Genomic DNA, 25,156 nt, shown 5'->3' with positions numbered 1-25,156 from the left:
TTGAGCGAGCGAGACAAATGAGAAGTGAAAATCAGAGCTTACAAGTTTTCTAATTACTGGTCACAGTTCACGTTTTCTTCGCCTCTTTCTTTCTCGTGCCACTTGGCAAACTCGAAAATTCATCTAGCCAACAATAACAACAACAGCAAAGAGTGAAAATCAAGCGTGAGCAGAAGGAAAGAGAGAAGACAGGTGAAAAAAGGGGGGAAGAAGAAGCATGGCGACTGTCGACTTAATATTTGCCCCCAAACGAAATGACTTTTGCACAACTGTAGACAACGAAGCAGGTGAAGAAGAGAGAAGAGAAGAGTGAAGAGCGAAGAGAGAATGCTGAAAACATAAAGGGATTACGAACTGCGCAAACCTGATAAACAAATCGACGAGCACTTTGACAAACTTTTTTGTGCACTTGCTCCTTGCCCCCTGCTGAGTTTGAAGCTTGAAGTTTGAGTTTGAGTTTTGTAATTGCAAGTTCGCTTCATGTTATTGAAGTTGTTTGTCTTCTCTTGCTGTTGCTGCCTCTTCTTCTTCTTCTTTTGTGTCATTTTCTTTTTTCTTCATCATCATCATCAAGTCCACGTCTGGCGTGTGTTTTTTATACCCGCTACCCATAGGGTAGAAGGGTATTATAACTTTGTACCGACAGGAAATGTATGTAGCAGGTAGAACGAGGCATCTCTGAGCCTATAAAGTATATATAGTCTTGATCAGCATCTATAGCCGAGATGATCTAGCCATGTCTGTCTGTCCGTCACCTAGATCTCCAAGACTATAAGAGATACAGCTATAATTTTTTTTCGACAGCATTTGTTATGTCTGAACGCAGCTCAAGTTTGTTTCAAAATTTTGCCACGCCTACTTCCGCCCCACAAATCAATAAAATCGAAAAACAAGCGTAATTTTAAAGCTAGAGCTGCGAATTTTGGTGTATACGATAATATCTATAGTAGTTATGATTCCTGAAAATTTGGTTGCGATCAGATAAAAATTGTCGAAGTGATTAAAGAAATAATTTTGTATGGGCAAAAACGCCGACTTTCTAGGGGTCTTAGTTGCTTTGGCTGACAATCTGATATATTGTGCCTATGGTATATTTTGAATTCAGTATTATATCGACATACCAAATATTCGATATATTTTTCGTATTTTTGGTATATTTTGAGTATAATGCCGCAATACCTAGCTTTTATTCCAAGTGGGTAGCGGGTATCTCACAGTCGAGCACACTCGACTGTACCTTTCTTACTTGTATAGTTATAAATCTGGCAATGTTCTTCCATTTGTTGGTCGAATTCATCTGTCTAATAAGAGGAAATAAATGCACTTATAGCACCCACTATAATACACTGCTCTGTGTAATTATTATTACCTTTATCAACGGATGTTGCAAGAACAAAATTTGTTATGTATTATTAGTAACAAAACTGCATCATTTATGTTTAAATAAGAAACGAATATGTGTTGATCATTTCTTAAATTACATTAATATTGAAGGTTCGACTGAAAGGATGTCTACAGGATCATCATAAGTTTACTGATTTGTAAGTATTTGCACCTGTATTAAAAGCGTCTAGAGACTTAAAATTTGCTACATCAAAACATACAATAAATGCAATAAAAACAGAAATATTTCCATTCAAAAAATAAATCGCTGCATCAAATAGTCGATTGTTTTATTTTTCAGAACGAAATTTCTTAATGCACCAATTACATAATTGAGTAAAATATGGGAATTTCAGCTTTTCAGTTTATCACTTCTTCATCTCTTCTTTCGGGCGAATTAGCATCTTAATTTCTTTAAGTGGAATGGGATACCAATACAAATATGGTGTATTTAAATTACTGCATAAGAAACAACAAAAATCTATAATTATTTGTATTCCTTCGAAAATACAAATTTGCAATATTTACCAATCAGAACAATAGTTGTACCACCAGCCACTTTTATACCAGACTGCGCAATTACCATTATCGTATTTGTCGTTGTCGTGATCGAATGTTGTGAATTTCATGTTTTCATTTTCTCTCATGCTATCGTTTTTAATAGTTCCATTGAATTTACCCAAACTCAGTGCATATCCATTATCTTCATCAGATATTTTGAAGTCGTCATAACGAGCGTTGTGGGTACTTCCATACTGATCAACCAAATGTATGTAAAGTTCGAAACGCTGCAAGCTCGTGATACGATGTAATTTCTCTAGTCCAAGAAAGAAATCACTTTCAAAAGAACCGAAACCTTTGCGATACGTTGCCCAATCCCTATTGAAATTCTCATTTCCCCCAACTCGTTGTTGTATTACAATCCATCCAGGTCCAGCTAACTGACTATCGCATAAAACATTGAATAAACCTATGCCAGAGATATTAAGTTGATTAACTCCCGGATATTCTCCGAAAGGGATGCATGTTGTGGCACTTACTCGTAATTTATCAAGTTCAGATTGACATAACTGATTTTCCTTTACTTTATCTATTAGCTTAGTTTCACTTTCTTTTAGTTTCAATTGAATGTTTTTCTGTTCTTCTCTGATGTTCTCTGAGGTCCTATTTAATTTGTTGATTTCTGAGCGACATAACTGAATATCTTTTTCATGCTTTATTAATTTAGATTTACTCTCTTCAAATTCCAACTCAAGTGTTTTCTGATGTTCTGTTTTATTTTTAATATTCTCACTCAATCTCTTTATATTTTCGTCTTTTTTAATTAAACTAGAATTAAGAGATTTTAATTGAACTTGACAATTTTCTAAGTTGGTGGATTTATCTGATAGTTGTTCTTTTAATTTAAGAATAATATTTCGTTGTGAATTAATTTCAGATTCAGATTTATCAACTTTAATTTGACACAATTGCAAATCGTTTTCCCCTATGATTACTTTGTTTTTATACTCATTTAATAGATCTGCCTCTTTCACGAATGTTTCATGAATTCTTACAATTTCATAATATTTTTCCATAAGATCAGAATTTAATTCACTTATCTGCTTTTCCTTAGTTTCACTTTGATCTAACTCATTTCTAACCTGCCTGAAGTAATCTAGCAAAGGTTTAACAGTCTTGTAGTTATGAAGCCGGCACTGTTCTTCTAATTTTCGGTCTGATTCACACGTCTGATAGGAAGAAAACGAATACACTTTAATCACTCTTTATTCTTCTTAGTATTATGTCTTTGATCTCACTTCATCTCCAGTTGTTGTAGCCACCAAGAATATTTGAAGGACCATCAGTAAGAAAACTCCGTTAAATTTTATTCCGCTCATTTCAAATGTTTCGACTGCCCGCAAACAAAATGAATTTGGAACTGAATTTCGCTATTTTGTTAAAGTTATTGAATGTCTGAAGCGGATGTGGATTCCGCTCAATAGATCTGAACGAGAGAGGTTAAGTAATGATAACCTAGAGTCTCGGCCTAGATTCTCTTTCGGCAGAAGAAATTTCAATGTCGGATGAGAAAAGATTTCAATGTCGGATGATCGTCTGTAATTTTTTCTGTTCAATAGGTTCTGTTCTGTTTGCTCCAAGCAGCTTCTTCTTGAAGTTTGTTTCAAATTTTTACTTTGCCCACTTCACGCTACAAATCAACAAAAATAAACCCAATGGGTAGCGGGTATAAATAGTTTTGTATGGGCAAAAACGCCTACTTACTAGGAGTCTTAGTTGCTTTGGTTGACAATCTGGTATATTTTGCAGTCTATGGTATATTTTGACGGTAGTACCATATCAATATACCAATGTACTGTTTGGTATATTTTAGTAGTTAGTGGTATATTGGTTTTGGTATATTTTGTGATTAAAAGCGTAATATTTTTATTTCGTAGTAGTAGTTTTTAGTATATCTTGAATATAGTACCATATCAATATAGCAAATATACCATTTGGTAAAATACATAGACTAATACCGCAATACTTTTCTTTTATTCGAAATGGGTAGTGGGTATCTCACAGTCGAGCACACTCGACTGCAGCTTTCTTGTTTTTTTTTTCCAGCTTTTTTGCCTGCTGTGCTAATTCCTTGTCAAGCCACGTGAGTCTCTTCCAAGTCTAGCTAATTTGTATCTGTATCTTCAACTGCAACGTATCTGTATCTGTAACTCGGTGTATTTGTATCTACATCTCTATCCGTATCTTCATCGGAGTCGTATCCGTATCTGTATCAAAAAGAGACCCTCAAAAGTAGCTTCGACTAACGCTGGCGACATTTGAACTACTAAAGCTGTATGTCAACCTGTTTTCAAACTGACACCAAACGCAACTGAACTGAAGCGAAGCGAACAACTCTCCCAAGCAGGTGAAGAGAAAAGAAAGAGAGATGGAGAACTGGCAACCCCAGAAAAACATCTCTCGACTCCTCCGTCGCCTCTCTGCGGCTCTTCTACTTTTATGTGGCCCACCTGCATCTAAAAATTAAAAGTGGTCCCAGTCAACACACAGCGCACAGTGTCTAAAACTGCTCATAAATTATTATTTAGCATACAAATTACATTAATGCAATTAATTGGCAATGAAGTGCAAAAAAAAAACGATCAACAAATTTAATGTTTCATTATTGATATTTAATATTTAGTTTTTTCTATAAGAATTGAAAAAGTTATTTAAGAAATACTTTTGTATGGTAACAAACCTTTTTTTGCAATTGGCTCTTTAGCTAGTATATCTAGTATATATTTTATACACTATGGTATATTTATAATGTACTTCTATACCATTATACCAAATATAGCATTTGGTATATTTTTAGTATTTTTGCTATATACTTATTTGGTATACTTGTAAATTAACGACACACTGTTTTGCTTTTATTCACAATGGGTAGCGGCTATCTCACAGTCGAGCACACTCGATATACCAAATAAAGACTTCGGTATATGTTAGTATTTTTGTGGTATATTTTTGATATATCATTTTATTAAAAATGTGAAGTCGAGTGTACTCGATAGCTTTCTTAATTCTTTTTTTTTATCAGTTTTAATTTTCGAATATTCCAGTTAATTAGTTTTTTAAAAAATACCATTATTTTATACCATATTTTATTTTTTCTGATACATTCTGTTGTATATTGCCTCCTATACAATTTTCATTTTAAATTTTATTTGAGGTTTAATTTTTAAAAATTTTCTGCGATTTACATATTTAAAATAAAAATGTTTTCTTATTTATTACACTCATGATTAACGTTCCACTATTTTTTGAATATATTGATATCAGCACCACTGTGCAGCAAGTTTGTCCGTTTGTTGTAGTTGTTGTTTGTCATCGTCTGTGCTCACCTTCAATTCGAGTCAATTACTTTGGAAAATGCAAGACCCTGCATCTACTCGTTACTCCCCGTTACCCGTTGCATATCTTTCTTCCCTTGACTCTCTTTGTAAAAATAAGAAGAAGAAAAACTCTCTCTCAAAATAAAAGTTTACTTCGTCTTTATACGTTATTCGTTTCATGTTTTGTTGTAATTGAAATTTCAATTGATTTAAGTTGACATTAAATGCAGCTGTGAAACTCGGCCCAAAGTTTCCCCGCGATTCCAGAATTCCACATAACGGGAACTAAAACTTATCGTTTCCTTCAACTTCTTCACTTCTCCCACCCAAAAACATGAATGTGTGAAAAATTGAATGTTGGTGTTTCTTCTTCGGTAACCAAACTTCAAAGCAAGCGAAATGGCAACTCAACATGCAATCTTCCGACTTCTTTTTTCCTCCGTGAAACCGATGAGAGTGCTCGACAGTTAAATACCATGTGAAGGTAATAATTTCCATTAATATGAATATTAAAATATATTTAAACTGTTTTAAGTTTCAATAGCAAACTTAAATTGAATCTTTTACTCATTCATTTCAAGGAATAGGTTTTATTAAAAATATTAAAATATTTTTACATTTGCTGAAGTTTTAATAGCAAACTTAAATTGAAGCTTTTATCCTTTCATTGCAGAAAATATTTTTTTTAAATATTAAAATATTTTTACATTTATTTTAAGTTTTAAATTGAATCTTTTCATTCATTTCATTAAACTATTAAAATATTTTTAATTTTAAGAGCAAACTAAAATTTAATCTCTTCACTGCAGGAAATCAATTTTATAATATTTAAAAATGTATTTGAAATATTTTTGCATTTTTTTTTTTGTAGTTTTAATAGCAAACTAAAATTGAATATTTTATCACTTAATGGCAGGAAATAAACTTTAGTAAGATTAAGAGACAATCCTTTAAATTTTAATCATCATAAATTAAAGATGCATCGAGAAATACTTATAGATATAATAGTTGACTATATCACTTGATGATTTCAAATCTCCCGAAATTTATTTCCCTCTTGACTCTTGAAAAATGTCAAACGCAGCAATTAAAGTTTATGATTTTCTCCCCCGTTGAAAATGTTTTTTGCTGATTGAAAGTTGCATTAAATGCAATTGAAATTTGCATTGTTGCAAATACAAAACAAGCTGAAATATTACAACTTTTGTTGTTGCTGGCACAGCATTAAAAATGTGTCAATTTATTTGATTGCCACAGATTAAAATGTACACAAAATGCGCATTTAAAAACCATTTCGATGCTGTTCGACATTCAGCTGAAATTGTGTAAATAAATTACATTCGTCAAAAGTCATAACAATTAAATGCAATTGCCCGTAAGCGAAATGTACAATATTTGTTTTATCGCATGATTAAATACTCTAGATAATCGTAATTATGATTATCATTATTATTAATTTGCTCTTTTCGGGATATCTTATTGCATTTATATAAGTGCCATCAAATTCATTTGTAATCCAATTTGGATCTAATTGACTTTGGCTTTGCCAACAAATTGCTCTGATATCAATCTTTGAAAACTGATACCATGAGAGACAGCGAAAGAAAAGAGAAAGTTGAATTAAATGTAATCACTTGTCTGCACTCAATAATGACGTCACTTCATTTCATATGAACAAAACAACAAAGTTCTAAGCATTCAATTAGTCTGACGATGATTATTAGTTTCACGCACATAGAGAAAGGGTAAATAGAGCGAAGGTTTTGATATTGACATTTAATTCAAAGGACGATTTTTAGGATTAATATCGAATCAAAGACTTCTAATGATTTATAGGATTTTATAGCATGGAACTTAAACATAATAAGTGATGTTATTCAATCTTTTTTTCTTTAATTATACATTTTATTAACTGAAAATTTAGTATAACATCTAGACTCTTTATTTATATCCATAAAAAATCATTCATTGATATAATAGTCGATAAATCTGCTCGACATTTCCTTTTTTAAAATAAATGCGAATGTTAAACTTCATAAACGTTGTAAAAGAAAATAATATGAGATGAACAATTTGTTTGTTTTGCTATTAAGTCTTTCGAATTTCTTGAATCAGGTATTGATATCGAATCGAAGATTTCTGAAGCTTTATAGATTTGTATAGCATGAAACTTAATCATAATAAGTTATGTTATTCTTTTTTTGTTTTTTTTTTGTATTAGAAATATTGAGTCATTTTGATTAATTTAAAATTGAGTGGTATAAAAACTAGAATCCTTAAATGACGATAAATTTGCTCGATCTTTCCTTCTTTAATATGAAAAAGTTGTTGTGCCTCATTAGTGTTGGATAACGTTATGAAAGAATATGAGTTGAACCATTTGCTTTTTCAAACTCTTCCGAATTTCTTGAAGCTACTTAATTTTTTTTTTTCATTTGCTAAAGTTATTTTTATCTTTCCTTTCACTAAAACTAATTTTAATTCCGTTAAGAAATTATATAAATAACTAAATTGCTTTAAATGAATGTCTCAACATTCATTTACTATTCTCGAATTTTTCTCAAACATTTTACAGCACTGTCATTGAATCATCTCTACTAAATGCTGTGCTTCAATCGAGCTAAACTGTTACCGGCATTAAAGCTTTCACGACTGACTAAATAAAATTAAAAGATAACCATAGTATTTTGGCCCCAAAACGGACACATCATTAATCATGCCCCGGCTAAACGGGCTTCTAAACGAGCCGCAAAATGTGGCACAACGGAACGAACTGCATAGATCGAGAGAAAGAGAGAGGGGGTGGGAAAGAGTAGGAGGTAACCTATATCAATTTGGCCAGAGAATTGTCAGTGTTCGCTGTGCAAAGAGTGAGGTCAATAATATTGCTCATCCCTCTGTCAAGTGACCAAAAACCAAACATCATTAAGTTGGCCAACAACTAAGAGTCAGGGAGAGGGAGACGGAGAGAGAGTGGGAGGGGGAGATTGCATGGGTGTGTTACCGTTAGGGCTTTCTCGGTATGACAATGACACAAATGTTTATGACATGTAAAAAAAAAAACGTTTGGCTAATTGTGCCAACAAGAGAACCCAAGAAAGAGACAGAAAGAGATTGGATCAATATTTGGCACAGCATTTTAAGTGTTAAGACGAATTCGACAACAGTGTCACCAGTATTGTTAAGCTGCATAGATGCGGTGTTGGTAAACGATGCTAGGTTCGCCATATTTATTTTCATTTATTTGTCGTTTTGGAACTCTTAAAGAGCAATAAGAAGAAGCGAACTAAGCAGTGAATGTAACAAATATGGAATACACTTGCAAATTTCCGAAAATGAAAGAATAACAATAAAAACTACAACAAAACATTACCAGCATTCCAAATCAGCTGATTCTTACTTATTTACTACCTCTTTAAATAAAGTTGCATAAGCAAAAGTGCTAAAACTGACGAAATAAAGAGAACTGCAATAAACGGAAAGACGGACGCGAGGTTCATGCTAACGAATGGCTGCTGTAAGCTGCGTTACAATATTATGATACCCTTAGCAAGTGTATTACAAAATAGAAAATAACTGTAAACAGTAAAAGCAGCTGAAAAGAAAGCAACAACAACAACAGCAGGAACAGCAGCAGCAACAACAAAAACAATAAGCAACACTTAAGCCAAATAGAGCGAACGCGCACACAACAAATACAAGAAAACAGAAACAAAAACAACGACGGCAGTCAAGGCAGCAACAAAATGGAAAGCAAAACACAACAAGCAATGTGAAGTTGTGTCTGTGTATGAACACTCACACACACACTCACGAGTGGGGGAACCAAATAAGCGAGCAAAAGCAGTAGTAGACGAAATGTTGCTGCCGGCGAAACAGCAACAATTTTCAGCAACAGCCTCGACTCTGCCAGCAATAACGTTTTTTCCTTTTTTTTTAAGAGAGCGTGTGCAAGAGTAGCAAGCAAGAGAAAGAGAGAGGAGTGCAGACGGGCGGACGTTGTGGGCGTGCTAAGCAACATAAGGTCGCCGCGATGGGTTGCCAAATGTTTTTTTGCCTTTGCTCCCCACACCAAAGTTTTGCCCCCTTCCCCACTTGTTCCATTACATGCAAAAGCCAGCCAGACTGTATAAGAGCGAGTGAACGCAAGAGGGAAAGGAAGAGCAAGGGGAGAGACAAACTCTTCGCTTTGGGAGTTTTCTGCTCTGCAATTTGATGAGTTTTTAATTGGTTGTTGTTGGTTTTTCGTTTTTCTTATTTTTTGTCGTACTTATGCAGTAGTTAAAGCTCAGCTTAGCAGATGTTCCAGCAGCAACAAGGTTGGGGCGTGTTCCTATACATAAACATACATACATATTTATTGCATAGATATGCATCAAGGTAAAGTTTGATAAAACTAAAAAGATTCTGTTAGCATAAGTAATGTTATGTATACTAACATCTCTATGTTATGTTAACAGGCATACATATGTACATATGTATTTATTATATGTATTACTGTTAGATAGTCCGGCGCCTGGCATTGTTATCTCGTTTCTTTTGAATACCCGCTAAGTAAAGGTTAAACGGGTATATTAGTTAATAAACACTATTATGTTTACAATAATATTTAGATAACAAAATAACACAATTGCCGCTACTCTGTCCACATTAAACATCTTATATGCCTTCTCTTTAAAAATGCACATTGCCCACTCTTAGTTGTTCTTTTCTGTTATTTACGGCAAACTGTCATCAGTGTCAACAGCAGCAGCAACGGCAGCGCCAACTGAGCAACAGACATTGGACGCTGTCATTTGCTCATTTGTCAAATACAACAACAAACAGCAGCAGCAAAAGGAGCAAAGCAAAGAGCAATGGCCAGCCACAGCGCACACTTGCAAGCCGCGTGAACGAGACAGCACACTCAAGTGTGTGTGTGCGTGTGTGTGTATAAAGAGCGGCGCAACTGAGCAATCGGGCAGTCGTCAAACAGTTTTGGGGCCAGCCGAAATCAGCAAAATAAGAACAACAACAAAAGCAGTCAGCAGCAAAAAGTGAATCAGAAACTGAACCGAAGAGCGTGTGCCATGCTGACGCTGACGTCGACGCGACGCGCGTCTGCTGAAAAAAGCAATGAACGTTTCGTCAGACGTCAGCGTCGCGACGCTGCAAAAATGTGTGTTACTTTTTGTGTATGTATGTATGTTTGTGCTCCAGCTGTTCACATTTGCCATCTTGTTTCTTCGCATTGTTTAAGTTCATTATAAATGCGTTGCCATATACACGCATTATCAACGTGTAAGTGCGCGGCTGCAAAACTGTAAACTTCGTTATGCTGTCCAGCGGCTTCAAACTGTAACTTTATTTTTCTTTCGCTCTTGTTTGTTGTTTGTTTTTATTTGTTTGTTGTTGCGCAAATTAAAGTGGCATGCAAAAGTTTTTTTTTTTGCTCAAGAAAAAAGTAGCTGGGGCAAAACAAGTTGATGATTCTTCTAAGTGGTTAAAAAGAGAAGAAGTTGAAAAGTCACGGTGCGAGATGCGAGGGGAGTTCGGCAAGTTACGAGAGCAGCTGTTGACGGCAAAACTTGTGAAAGTTTCTCCAAGATGAAGATGACGAAGAAGAAGAGGCAAAACTCTAACTGTAATAGAATGTGAATAAGCCGAAGAATGCAGCTCTGCTGCTTCTTCATCTTCTTCTTCTTGGCAGCACAATTTTAATTGGAAGGAGGAAGAAAAAAATGTTATATCTCATCGTTTTCACACTTTTGCTTGTAAACAAGTCTGTGCATGTAAATTAACGGCACATGCCGAAGACTGAAAAGAAGCAGAACAATAATGAGAACAGCAGAAATATTCTGGCTCAAAAATAAATAATAAAAAAGTGAATAGTATGTATAAAGAAAATCCTTGACCTTATTACGATTATTATGTTGGGGCCGCAGTCGGCGACGCTCAAAAGTAAAAAGCATAAAAGATAATGAACTCGATAAGTTTCATTTTTGCGGTGTGTCTATTTAACAACAGCGCAGTCGCGAGCCAAGCTCAGACAGTGAAACAATAACAACAACAACAACAACAACAACGACAACAAAAAGAGCGAGCGTCGTTTGTAATGGAGAAATTGCTCGCTTTGCCTCTCTCTCGCTCTTCGTTGCGCTCTCTTTAGGCACCGTTTTTTTTTCGTCGTGTTTTTTTTTCGGTTAGCAAGAAGCCAATAACCTTGAGGCAGGTTTTTCACATGAGACGACAACACAACACAGCAAAAGGCAAATAAAACATAACAAAAACAAACGAAAGAAAGAGCAAAAGCAACAGCAACAACAAAAACAACAATGTAATACACATAATAAATGTACAATAAAATAAAAGCTGCCATCTCCCTCAGCGAAAATTGAAAATGTAGTTTAGTATGGCGAACTGGACGAGCGTACAAAATCCTCTTGATTATAATTAAAGCTACAGTTCAGCAGTTCTCTTGTTATTTTTTTTTTTTGTTTGACATGATTTCATTGCGAATTCCAGCGAAACAATATTTATAAATAATACGCAGAAAAATTGGTCATTTCGTCGCCTTCTCAAGTTCCCTTTTTTTTATGGGCGCATTTCAATTCCATATGTTCAAATAATATAATATTTTATATTCTTCGGCATTCCAATCTGCCTACAAATGACTCAAAATTCAAGTCAATTTAATCGAGGAAAAATATTAATAAACGATGATACAAAATTAAAAAGAAATGATCATCGTTTAATGAAGAAAAAATAAAAATATCTATGATTTAATAGAATGTTGACAGAAATCGATAAATATAAGAATTGGATTCTTTAAATTTTTCTTATGACGTCTTGATGACAGATTGACAGCGATAAATATTTAGCTCTTAAACTGGTCTATTGAAAAACGAAGCTAGTCCCAACCATTTTATTGACTGTCTGATAGAAATAAATGATATACATATGTATGTATGTATATATTTATAAATTGCAACAAAATTCAGTAAAGGTAAATTACCTCTTACAAAAATAATAATAATCAACTAAATTTGCCCGACTGTTGGGTATTATTCTTAAAATATACCGCACTAATATACCGATAGATATAAATACTATTACTCCTGCATGTTAAATACATACAAATAATATAACAATTGTTTACAAAAAAAAAAAAACTCAAAAAGAAAATGTACCAACTGATTTAAAGACTGCTTGATTATGTGACATATCGATTGATAGCTGCATTAATCACTGAAAACCCCCATCGAAAAACATAACGATTAACTGACAATCGATAAATATAAGTGTCACCTTAATGAAGAGTTAAATACTGTTTGTTAAGCACTTTCAATTGTTTAATTCAATATCTAAAAATGCTAATCGATAATCAGTCAATTTATGTTCTTCGAGGCGCCAAGCATGCGATTTAAATAAACATTCCAGAAACAATTGAAATGTAGATTAGCTTAAATGTTATGTGTAATCGAAATTCCAGACATTTGACTAACGCACACAACAACTCATTCTCGATTGTGCATTCCATTTAACAAGAAGCGATTAATCGATTACTCGACAGGTTAATTAACATCAAATACATTGAATACAAATTCTTTAGTGTCTCTCGCTAAACTTGGCAGCAAAAATTCCCAACGCACTCCAAAAACAATTTCTGGGTCATTGGCAAAAATTCTTTAGGCTAACAAGAGAGACAGAAAGAGAATGAGAGAAAGAGAGAGGCAGCTCTATTGTTGTCAGACATCGTTAATCATTGCCAGTTAAACAATAATAAGAGGCGACAGCATTGACGTCGCAAGACCTGAGCAAGAGGGAGACGAGACGAAACGGGAGGCAGACTCAAGTGAAATCCAATGACTGTCAAACTGTTGCGTGAGACGCACATTAAACACACAAAGCGATAGGCAATGAGAGACATAGAGATAGAGAGAGAGCAGCGAAACATGTTGAGAGCGACAGACTGCTTGCAAAAGGTCAAAGTTGATGACACAACACAAGCAACGACATCAAAAAAGGAGTTACTGTGTAAAGTGGAATACCAAATACTCTTTCCTTGAAGTAAAATTATTGTTTTGAGAGCTTTAGAGTTGCTTTGCTTACTTGAGCTTTAAATAAATTGAATATGAAATATGGAGAAAAAGGTGTATTAATATATTTTAGATAGTTTAATGACAGAATCAACATATTAATATTGATTTAACGTTATAGAAAGTCAATATTCTGCAACTAGTCTCGCTTGAAATGAGAATGTAAATATTAAAAATGTATTTATTTATATTATTCCTTAAAATGTCTTCACTGAGAACAAGGAGAATATCATTTAATTGAAATAAATGCTCTTTAGGTGAATTAATCCTTTACTTAGATTCGAGAACATAATTAAAAAATGGGTTGTTCATTATAAAAAGTCAATTTCCTTGCATTGTCTATGGAAACATGAAGAATTAGTTGAAGTAAGCACTGTTTAAATTCCTCTAAAAGTCACTTTGAAAGCAGTCAACATTATTTAAAGAGTTGCCTTATATATTTAACCTAATTAGAAGCATATTTCCTAGCATTCTTCTCGCTTAAAGTGAAGATTCCGAAGTACTGAACTGTAACTTCATATATTTCTAAACATTTCTAATAAATTCATAATTTATTTTTTAGTTTGCAGAACTAATATTCCTACTTTATAGAGTATTCAACCTTCAAGTGAAACATGCAGCAAATTTAGTTCTCGAAATGTTGAGCACAGTTTTAAACCTCATTTTGCTTATCGATTAAGCGTATTAATCAACTCTCAATGTGTTTTTTCAAGCAGAGGTCTCTTGTAAGCTGTTGACCATCGTTTTAGAAGAAGCAGCTCTTGACTCGCTTGACCCTTTTTTTTATTTTGTTTGTTAATAAGCATCGTCGACAGTTTTCCGTTTTTCCGGCAGCCATAAACGTCATTGCCTCATAAAGCTGGCCACCAGCTTCAGCTTTTCTTTGTTTGTTTGCTCCGCTCACTCTATTTTCCTCTCTCTCCTCTCTCTTTCTCTCATGCTCTGTGTGCAAAAGTGAAATCTATAATAAAATTTTCTTTAGAGTTTTCATTTTAGATGCCTTGCTTTATCGCACTTTTCACACGCTTTAAGGCACTTAAAATTGTAATTTTCTTTTGCCTGATTTTTGTGACTTGGCCATAAATTTCCACTCAAGTTGCTTTATCAATGCGAGACACGCATAACTTTCGCATGGCTGACGAATGATACCCTATAAAAAAAATATCACACACACACACACACATACACACACAACTTCTATCTGCAATCTTTACTTACATTCTGCAAAGTCGTTAATTTGTTTGCGTTCATGACTCACCTGCAAAGAGATAAACAGAGAAAAAGAGAGAATTAATTTACATTGTTGCTATAAATACAAGTTGCGACTTTATCAAGACGTAGACAGAGGGGGAGAAAATACAGGGGAGGGGGGGAGTGAATGCTTCCAACTGAGACTCGAATATGGCTAAACTTTGCGTTTATGCAAATCTTTGCCATATAGCGAATGTTTTTTCGATTTTGTTTTTCTCCTTCTGTTTGCATTTTGAATGTTGTTGTTGCTTTTGTTGTTTAGTGAAAGGAAGTTTCGACTGATTTGTTATGTAAAAGAAGGGGAGAAAAAATAGTTGCATATTTTATTAAGTTGTTGTTGCTTTTGCTTTTGCTTTTGCTGCTGATGACGCAAACAGCAAAATCCCATAAATTATTTGCAATAGGTTAAGAGACCAAAAGGTTAAACAAATGTGATTTATTAGCAATTGATAATCAAAGAATAAGCTCGAGATTGCCTCCATAATTTTCATTCATATCAACATAATAATTTAGTGTTGTCAACATGACGTATACTTTATATTAATGCATGTCGCGCAGCCAAATTAACGTATGCTTAATATTAAATAAAGGAAACGAAATAGCGGAAAATCCAATACATAAAAATAATAATTTCAAATTAATCAAAATAAGTACAAGCAAAAGAAAAGCAAGAATTAGAAAAAATGAATAATGAATAAAAAAAAAAATTTTAAAGAATAAAAAAAAAACTCTAGTGAAATAACTAAAATATAAGTAAATAACAATAAGAATAATAAAAAGATTTAAGTAATCAAATACAAAAAAAAAAACATAAAAAATAAATAATAAAAATAAAAGAAAGAAAGAAAAAAGAAAACGAAAATTTAAATATTAAAATAAAAATTAAAGAAAAGTCACAAAAATTTAAAAACTAATAAAAATAATAATATAAGAAAATGATAATAGAAAAAAATAATTACCAAAAAAAAACTAATAATAATAATTACCAAAATAAAGATAAAAAAACTAATAAAAATAATAATAAAAAATAACTAAAAAATAATAAAAAAAAATAACTAAAATAATAAAAAATAAAAAAAAAACAACTAAAATAATAAAAAAATAAAAATAACTAAAATAATAAAAAATAACTAAAATAATAAAAAAATAAAAATAACTAAAATAATAAAAAAATAAAAATAACTAAACTAATAAAAAAATAAAAATAACTAAAATAATAAAAAAATAATAAAAAAAATAACTAAAATAATAAAAAAAAACAACTAAAATAATAAAAAAATAAAAATAACTAAAATAATAAAAATAACTAAAATAATAAAAAAATAAAAATAACTAAAATAATAAAAAAAATAAAAATAACGAAGAAATGTTTTAACAATAAAAATATTGACATATTTGGTTTTAATTTGTTGAGATACTGTTAGTATATCCAAAAAGATTATCTCAAAGTTAATTATAGGATATTATAAAGTCTAATACTTATTATAAAAATGCATTCACATTACTAATTGGCAGTTGAGAATCTAAATAGCATAGCATAGCATGTCAGGCAGGAAACAACGCATAGAGCCAGCCCCCAATAAAGATAACACTTAATTAATTAGTCAAATTATTTAGACCAAGCAGCAACATCAGCAAACAACAAAAACAACAACAACAAGCAGAAGCACGTGTGCGCTGCTGACTCATTTGGCATGAAAAGAAAGGAAAGACAAACAAAACTAGTGCCAAAAATTTGGTTAAATTTCAGGCATGAGAGAAAGAGAGAGAGAGTGAAAGAGAGCGAAGGAAAAGGGCAGACTGAAAGGGATGAATGAGAAAAGAAAGGCATAAGAAAACAAAATGAATGAAATAAGTCAAGAGTGCTTGCGTGGAGCGTGTTAAACAATAAAAGACTCGTTAGCAGGCGTTTGAATATGCGAAAATTCGATAAAAACCAATAATTTGAAAATAAATTTCAATAATAAAATTAACCAGAAAGAAGAATATTTAATGACATTTTTAATTCAGAAAAATTTAACAATTTAACTAATTTTCTTTTCATTATATTATTGAAAAATATATTTTATGGCTTTTTGAATTAATAATTTTATAATCTATCTATTAGAATCATTGTATATTCAGCATGTAAATATTTAAAATCTGATTAGAATTTGAAGCATTTGATGATAAAAATTATAGTATAAGCAAAATAAAATAATAGCAATAATACCAATATCATAATAATATCATATAACACGGAAATAATTATAATGCGAATGCAATATCAACTATTTGAAATAAAAAATTATTATAAAATAAACCATATTTTATTAGCCCAATCTCAGAAATTTCACATTGAACACTTTTCTAGATTACTTGAGGAATGACAGAAAATGGCTCCCAGCAATATTAATTCTCATTCCGAGTTATTTCATCACTTTTCTGCCCACGGGCTGCCAGCACAAAGAGCAGCCATGGGAATTGAGTTGGCAGCAGCAGCAACAGCGCTAAAAATGAGCAAAAATTATTCAGAACGTTTTGTGGTTAACCGAAATTAAATGGAATTCTAGTGAACTGAACGCGGTTTTCACTCTCTCTCTCTCTCTCTCTGCATGTACTCTACTACTACATTTTATAAGCTATTTTTTTCAATCTAAACATTTAATTTATTTCTGTCATACGCGCACCGCAAACATGACAAAAACAAAAACAAAAACAGTAAAAACTGATAAGCGATTATACAATACGTGAGGGCTCGAGAGACTCGAACTCGGTCTGCGACTGCAATCTTTGACGAGTTATCAGCAATTGCAAACACACAACAGAAGCTACATACTTATATAAAACTCTACAGCTACATATCTACTATATCACTTTAAGAAAACTCAGGCAGAGAGTTTACGAAGTACAAAATATTGCCTTGGACTTTGTCATTAGACGACTTCGACTGCGACCCAAATTTGTGTTGAATTTTCAACTTCTACTTTATTTTTAGCACGTCTCGGCGATAATTAACTAAGGTGAGAAGAGTGCAGCAGAGAATTCTAGGAGAAACACTTTGAAATTTGGCAACACTGCGCTTTGAAATTGGGCAACGCTGCACAGTGAAAACAGGCAACGTTGCATTTCGAAGAATTAGTTGCATTATTTACAAAGAAACTACGCAAATCAAAGAGATTTACGAAGTACGAAATATTGCCCTGGACTTTGTCATTATACTTTATTCTTTTAACACGTCTAGGCGATAATTAACTGAGGGGCGCAGCGGAGAATTCTAGGACAAATTTGGCAACGTTGGACTGTGAAAACAGGCAACGTGCATTTTTAATTATTAGTTGTATTATTTGCAAAGAAACTACGCACAACTTCTTTGGAGGCCTTCGAATCGCAGCCATTTCTCATTGAGCTCTGCTCTATTTTAAATTTTATCGATCAAACTGCGTTCGTATTGAACATTTTTACATTCACATTCACAATCGCAATTCACATTCGCATTCATATTCCCAATTACAGACGAAATGGAAAGCAACAAACTCATCACAAGTTACGCTCTTTGTTTTCGAGTTTTTTTTTTTTCTCATTCGCGACGCTCTCTTGAAAGTGGCTCAAAATGTTGCTATAGAAAGTCTGCATATTTTTCATGTTACACACATTAATTTGTATACATAAATAAACATTATGTAAATAAAAAAACTAGTTAAGTATAAATTAGTTAAATTTAAATTACATAAAAGTAAATCGCATACATTTAAAGGCATTTAAATTCCCCCTCAACTTTACATCTTTCATTTTTGATAAAAACAACACACACACAGACACACAACATTCTTTAACCCACTTTCAGTGTTTACACTGTATAAATGCATATTTATGTTTATAATTTACTTTAGTTTAATTGAATTTAATTTGGAATTTCTGCTCAGCCAGCAGCTTTGCATTTCTCATGAAAATATTTATTTCGCTTTCACACCTCTCTGCCTTCAACCTTTTCCTCTGCTTCTTCTACTTCGTCTGTGTCTGTCTCTGTTTCTTCTTCATGAGTTCATATTTTTGTTTTTGTTACTCTCACTTTAAATATTTTCGTCTTCTTCATTTTATTGCCAACGAACGCAAAACATGCAAGCAAAAGTAATTTTTGGAATGTCAATGAAAATGTTTTTTTTTTTTATACCCTACATAAGAGTTTTTGCTTTGTTGTCGTTAAAATGTAGAGAAAATTAGAATAATTGAAATATATAGATGAATTGTAGAAAATCTGTTTACAAGATTAAAACAAAAATCATTTTTAAAAGTAAACAAAAATAGCAGCTGTTTATCAGTTTATTTTCAATCACTTGTGACGTCACAACTGTTAAGTTGTCATAACAAATAATTATTTAGTTTCGAAGTCTCGCAATTTATTTATATTTTATTGTTATAAGTCCAACTTAGTTTGACATTTTGAATCCTATGTCAAATTTTCAGCTAGCATAAAATCTAAACTGCAAAACGAGTTAACATAACATATGTTTACATTCGCTGTTAAGCATAGAGATCTTTACTCTGATGTTAACAGCGCTAAAACTCTGCTAATTGCAGTTAATGTTACATCCATAATGTTAATTAGCAGAGCTCGCTTATGCTTATTAACAGCGTCATAGACTTATGTTAAGTTGGCAATTAATAAACTAATTAAACGACATGTGGCATTCGTTGGCATCAATTTCACAAATCAAAACCCAATTTAAAAAATCAAATCAAAAACAAAGCGAATAAATAAATAAAACAGCGAAACGAAAGAAAGAACGAAAATGTAGGCCAAAGACAAACAAAAGCGACTACCAAATTGCATTAGCCAAAATCACAGCTAAAAAACTTTTGAAGCGTGAAAAAGAAGAAGACACAAAAAAAAAAACAAAGAAGGCAACGCGAAGAAAGAGAGGAGGAAAAAGAAAGCAAAAAGTGCTGAAAGCCAGAAAAACAAGAAACATGTGTGCAGCAAAAGCAGCAGCAGCAGTAGAAACAACAACAAACAAGTCAAACATAAACGGTAAGCAACAACACAACAACCTTGACAACAATTAACACACACACATACACAATGACCGCACTCACTCTCTCACACACACACATACATAGAAAGAAGAAGAGCGCTTGCTCGCGTTTTAAGTCGCGCGCGTGTAAAAACGCAACCGAAAGTCGCGCCTCCGAGGTAATCAATCAATGTAAGCGCTTTTAAACGCACCCTGCGATTGAGAGAGCGAGATGCAAACAGTGACTGAGTGAGTGAGTGAGTGAGTGTGTGTGTGTGTGTTTGTGTGTGTAATTGGTATTGATAAATTAAGCAAAAATGTGTCGAGAATCCAAAAGCAGCTTGTTTAATGAAGCGCAACAGAATGCGAACAAAACGAAACAAAAAGGGGCACAAAAATCGACTTAATAATATTAAATCAAATAACAAGCATAATAATAAAGTGTTTGCCGTTTTGCTATTTGCCTGGAAAATTACCGACTACAAAATGTACAAATTCTCTTTCAATGCCAACAGCTGTTGCTACATATCATAAATCAATCAGACACATCACAAAAACAACTCAAAATTTGTTATTGCAATTTTAATGGCTTTGTAATGAAGAAAGTTGCAAGGCTAAACAATTATTGCAACCTTCCTAAGTATACAAACAACCATCTATATTGTCAACAAATTTCCGTCTTAACTAGCCATATTGTCACCAATATATTGTTTCATATTAGGTTGGCCAAAAAGTCTTGCGGTATTTTTATTGAATTTTCAATTGTTCATAAAATTGGTTAGAATAATGCGATTTAAGTCAAATATGCGCCGTTTTGTTCGATGACGAGTTCCCAACGAGATGCCAACTTCATAATGCCCCTCTTATAGAAGCTCGCTTTTCTATTGGCAAAAAACTCGGAGAGCCAATTTTCACAGGACTCTCTTGTGGCCAATTTCCGACTACCAAGGTCGTTCGCCATGGACAGAAATAGGTGGTAATCACTTGGTGCGAGATCCGGACTATACGGTGGATGCAATAGAACCTCCCATCCGAACTCCCGGAGCTTCTGGCGCGTCACCAAAGATGTGTGTGGCCTGGCGTTGTCCTGATGGAAGACAATTCGGCCTCTGTTGACCAAAGATGGCCTCTTCTGCTTGAGTGCTGCATTCAAGCGGTCCAGTTGTTGGCAGTACAGGTCCGAATTGAGCGTTTGGCCATAGGAGAGCAGCTCATAGTGGATGATTCCCTGCCAATCCCACCAAACACACAGAAGAACCTTCCTGGCCGTCAATCCAAGCTTGGCCACCGTCTGGGCAGCTTCACCGCTTTTCGACCACGACCGTTTGCGCTTCACGTTATCGTAAGTGATCCACTTTTCATCGCCAGTCACCATCCGCTTCAAAAACGGGTCGATTTTGTTGCGATTCAGAAGCGATTCGCATGCATCCATACGGCCAAAAATGTTTTTTTTTGCGTCAAGTCGTGTGGCACCCATACATCGAGCTTTTTTTTTAATCCAAGCTTCTTTAAATGGTTTAAAACGGTTTGATGACTCATGCCCAGCTCTTGGCCGATGCTACGGCGCTACTATGCCGATCTCTTTCGATCAATTCAGCGATTTTATCGCAATTTTCGACGACAGGCCTTCCGGACCGTGGCGCATCTTCGACCACCTCCGCACCAGAACGAAAACGTTGAAACCATCGTTGTGCGGTGGAAATGGAAACTGTATCGGGTCCATAAACTGCACAAATTTTATTGGCAGCATGAGTTGCATTTTTGCCTTTATCGTAGTAGTACTGTAAAATATGCCGTATTTTCTCTTTATTTTGCTCCATGTTTGTGACGCTATAACTCACGAACGACTCAAGACAAACAACAATAAATCAAACACGTGTTAGCGCGGGAAAAGAGCTTTCCAAAAAAAGGTATCGCATGAACCGATTCGATAAATAGAACTAGAACTACGCGCTTGCAAAGATACCTATCGGAAATACCGCAAGACTTTTTGGCCAACCTAATATTTCTAGTTCTTATAGTTTTCATAGTTGGTAATATCATCGGAAAAGTTCAAAATTTGAGAATTAACTCGATTGTTTATGTTCTTCACATTTTGTATAATGCCAAAAATATACTAAAAAATAAAAATACCGAAATATTTATCCATAACCAAATACATATAAAATCGAATATAATTTGCCTGTATATAAGCTTTTATAATATTTATTAAATATTTTTATGTTTTCTTTATATCTTTTGATTTTTCTTTATTTTTACTTTATATTATATATTTTATTTTTACTTTATATATTTTTGATTTCAATATATGTATATTTTTATGTTTTCTTTATAAATTTTGTACAAGGTCTTATAATATTTCTTAGATATTTTTATTTTTCATTTATATCTTTTAATCTTTTATTATATATTTATATTTTGGATTTCTTCATATAATTTTATTTTTGCTTTATATTGTTTTGATTTATTTATATATTTTTATGTTTTCCTTATAGGTTTTTATTTATTCTTTTTATATTTTTGTGTTTTTTTAAACATTTTTCTTAATATACATTTTTATAAATTCTAAATCTAAAATAATCATTATTGCAAAAGATTTGCCAATAACTTTAATAGCTTCTACTTGATTTCCAAGTGAGTTTTTCCTCCTTCGCCGCCGCTCACTCAGACTTGCTTTCAAGCCCTTCCCCTGCCCCCGTCCCCGCCACCATTCATCTCCCTCCGCGTAGTTTTTGTTGCTAGTTCCCTTTTGACTCGCTCGTTTGGCGCTACTTTGGCGGCAAATGCTTGTGTACAAAACACATGTATGCGATGCGTGTGTTGTGTGCTCTCTCTCTCTTTCTCCCTCTCTTCCACACTCAGCGGGTTTTGTCCTCCTTCAGCAGTTTTCTTTCTTTTGTGCTTTTTCACACACACACATACATTGCACGCTCTTAAGTTGAGCGCCTAAAACGCTTCAACTACACAGACGACAGACGACACACGACACATCCCTTTTACTTTGAAATGCAACATTGAACTGTCAACTGCTGTGGCACACAACTCGCAACCCGCAACCACACCTCTTCCCCTTCCCCCTCATCACTCTGCCTTTTATATCCTCATTGCATTTGGCATGCAATTTCCAAATGCAACATCAGAACTAGGCAAAGGCCTACAGACTGCCTCAATTGTGGAAAGGGGAGGGTGCGAGGGCGAGGACGAAAGAATCCTGCTGCTCCTACTCGACTCTCTTTTCCTCGACTTTCCTTCTTTCTTTCTCTTCTGGCCACAGAACTGTATCTTTGCATCTATTGCAACTTGCCAAGCCTTGCATATTGTTTGCTGGCGTCTCTTTTTATACCCGGAACCCATTTGGGGAAAAAAGGGAATGATGATTATGGGAATGTAATAAAATAAAGTGTCAAGGAATTCTCAATGCTTCTCTTTACGTATCTAATGCAAATATTCACAAAGATCTGAATATTCCAACCATAAAAGAAGATATCAAGAAATTTAGTAAGAAATACATCGATAGACTCCATAACCATGAAAAGAATTGAAGAAGACTAAAAACGGAAAAAAATTATATACTCGATCTCCCCAATAGATAAATCCAAGCAACTGAAAAGATGTTATATACAATATAATAGCAAGGCTCATTGGAAAACTTATTTCTGTTAATTTAATATTAATACGATTTACCTATGCTGAAAAGAAGCGAGATAAAAAAAAAGAATAATTAAAAAAGGAACTAAGCAAACACTATGTTGAGAAGAAAATGATATAAAATAAGATCCATAACCTTAAAAGTATATACATATATTAGAAGAAAAAATTATGTGAAATGTTTTAAATTAAGTTTTTCGAATGATAATAATATTGTGTAAGCCAATAAATTTGTCTGTATAAAAAAAACCATCTCGCATATTGTGGCCAATAAATCTTTAAGTGAATATATTGAGATGGAAATTATATAGCACACAATAAATTAGAATGTTTCAAAAACTGGATCTAAGTTATAAAAATTGATTTGCATACAAAATTTCTAGACAAGAATTCATTATTTTTTTTTAGATTATAACTAAACTTTCTTCCATCCACTCAAGTCGCCAACAAGCTCATTAGATAAATAATTTTGGACAATCTTAATATATTTCATAAGGAATGGATTATAAACTTGTTCAGGAAACAATTATCTGGACTTTAAATCAGATCATAATATAATCTTTCATATTATCCAAATAATTTGACTTGAAATAAATCACAATCCAAATGCTTTTTGAAATTTTCATGATTAAGTTGTCAATGAAACAAATCTGATTAGTAATCTTTTATTCCATTAAATATACTACCAGGTATCTCGTAGTCGAGCACATAAAATAATATTTTATATTATCTAAATAATTTGGATATGAATAAATCACAATTCAAAACCTTTTTAGAAAGTTCATTATAAACTAATTTCTACCCTCCCTTTCAGTTCACACTAAATAGTTTTCTATTCCATAAAAATGTCTACCAGGTATCTCGTAGTCAAGCACATTCGAGTGTAACTCTTTCATTGCTTCATGCAGCTGTTGGGTAGCGAAAGAGGTTTTGTCTCTTGGCGCTTAGTTTGGGGCAAGTTTAATGGCGGCTATAACCCAGAAATTGCATGAATACTCAAGTGCTGCCCCCTCCACTCCACTCCACTTTCCTCTCCTGCATTCCCCTATTGTTGCTGATGCTGGTTCTGGGTTTCTGGCTTTGGTTCGCTGTACCAAAAGTCCAGTGTTGCTTTTCCCCCGACTTGGCCTCGTACATAAATCATCATTGCTTTTCAGCTGGCGTCCTTCTCCATCGCTGAAGTTGTCCTCGCCAGCATACACACACACATATATATATAAATTTATATGTATATAGTATATCCTTGTGTAGACTTGAGCCTGCGTCCTTCGTGCTTCGTCCTGGCTTTGGCTTTCATTGCAATGCCTTTTGTTTTTTTCGCTTCAAGTGGCAGTTTCTTTTCGGCATGTTACTTGCCTCCTCCCTCAAGCCCTTCTTGCTTTTCTTGGCTGGTTGGTTACTCCTCCTCCTCCTCCCTCCCTCCCACTCTTGACGAGTCCTTTGAAGTTTTGTTTATGTGCTGGTCGCTTGGCTGCTGATATTTTATAGCCTCATTGGCGGCAGATTCGCCTCGGCTTGAGCGCTTTAATTGAGCGTGTACTTGAAGCCAGCCCTCGTCCCACGGAATTTCCACTGCGGCTTTTCCAGGACCCAAGCAGATAAGACACAGACTCCCCCAACTCCCCCATCATAAGGATAATGTCGCTACTTTGCACCTCCAAAGAGGCGTATTAATTATTAACAATGCAGCATTGAAAACATTCCTCTTAGTATATAATCTCATAACTATAAGTGATACAGTTTAGGAACATAATTGAAAAAGATTTCTCTTTTTTGTTTAAAATCTTTCATCAAGATAATCAATAACATTATCTATAAAAAAGAACTTAAGAGAATAAATCAGCAAATGCTTTATGCAAATTTATACGAAGCAATTGAATTCATTTTTAATTTCACTAGACAATACATTTATTTCAAATATTCC

At 33.6% G+C, this 25,156-nt stretch overlaps 2 protein-coding genes across 5 annotated transcripts in view; both read right to left on the bottom strand.

Annotated features, from left to right (window-relative positions):
• Nucleotides 1-25,156, bottom strand: part of LOC132798984 (AF4/FMR2 family member lilli) — a 131,196-nt gene that overhangs the window by 80,943 nt on the left and 25,097 nt on the right. The window lies entirely within an intron of this gene.
• LOC132798987 (fibrinogen-like protein 1) lies at nucleotides 1,656-3,274 on the bottom strand. Its single transcript, XM_060811072.1, has 3 exons — nucleotides 3,183-3,274; nucleotides 1,912-3,113; nucleotides 1,656-1,842 (listed from the first exon to the last, which is right to left on the bottom strand). Exons 1-3 carry the CDS (start codon nucleotides 3,261-3,263, stop codon nucleotides 1,752-1,754), a joined length of 1,374 nt encoding a protein of 457 aa, XP_060667055.1. The 5' UTR covers nucleotides 3,264-3,274; the 3' UTR covers nucleotides 1,656-1,751.

Source organism: Drosophila nasuta, chromosome 2L (genome assembly GCF_023558535.2).
Source record: "Drosophila nasuta strain 15112-1781.00 chromosome 2L, ASM2355853v1, whole genome shotgun sequence".
Lineage (NCBI taxonomy): Eukaryota > Metazoa > Arthropoda > Insecta > Diptera > Drosophilidae > Drosophila > Drosophila nasuta.
Note: the sequence above shows the minus strand (reverse complement) of the source record. Positions and strands in the feature narration are given on the sequence as shown.

Excerpts from the sequence above, each read along its gene's own strand:
- LOC132798987 (XM_060811072.1), bottom strand. The coding sequence starts at position 3,263 with ATGAGCGGAATAAAATTTAACGGAGTTTTCTTACTGATGGTCCTTCAA. Across the intron at positions 3,114-3,182 it reads CTACAACAACTGGAGATGAA|ACGTGTGAATCAGACCGAAA; the intron begins GTGAGATCAAAG and ends TCTTCCTATCAG. Across the intron at positions 1,843-1,911 it reads TACAACTATTGTTCTGATTG|TAATTTAAATACACCATATT; the intron begins GTAAATATTGCA and ends TTTCTTATGCAG.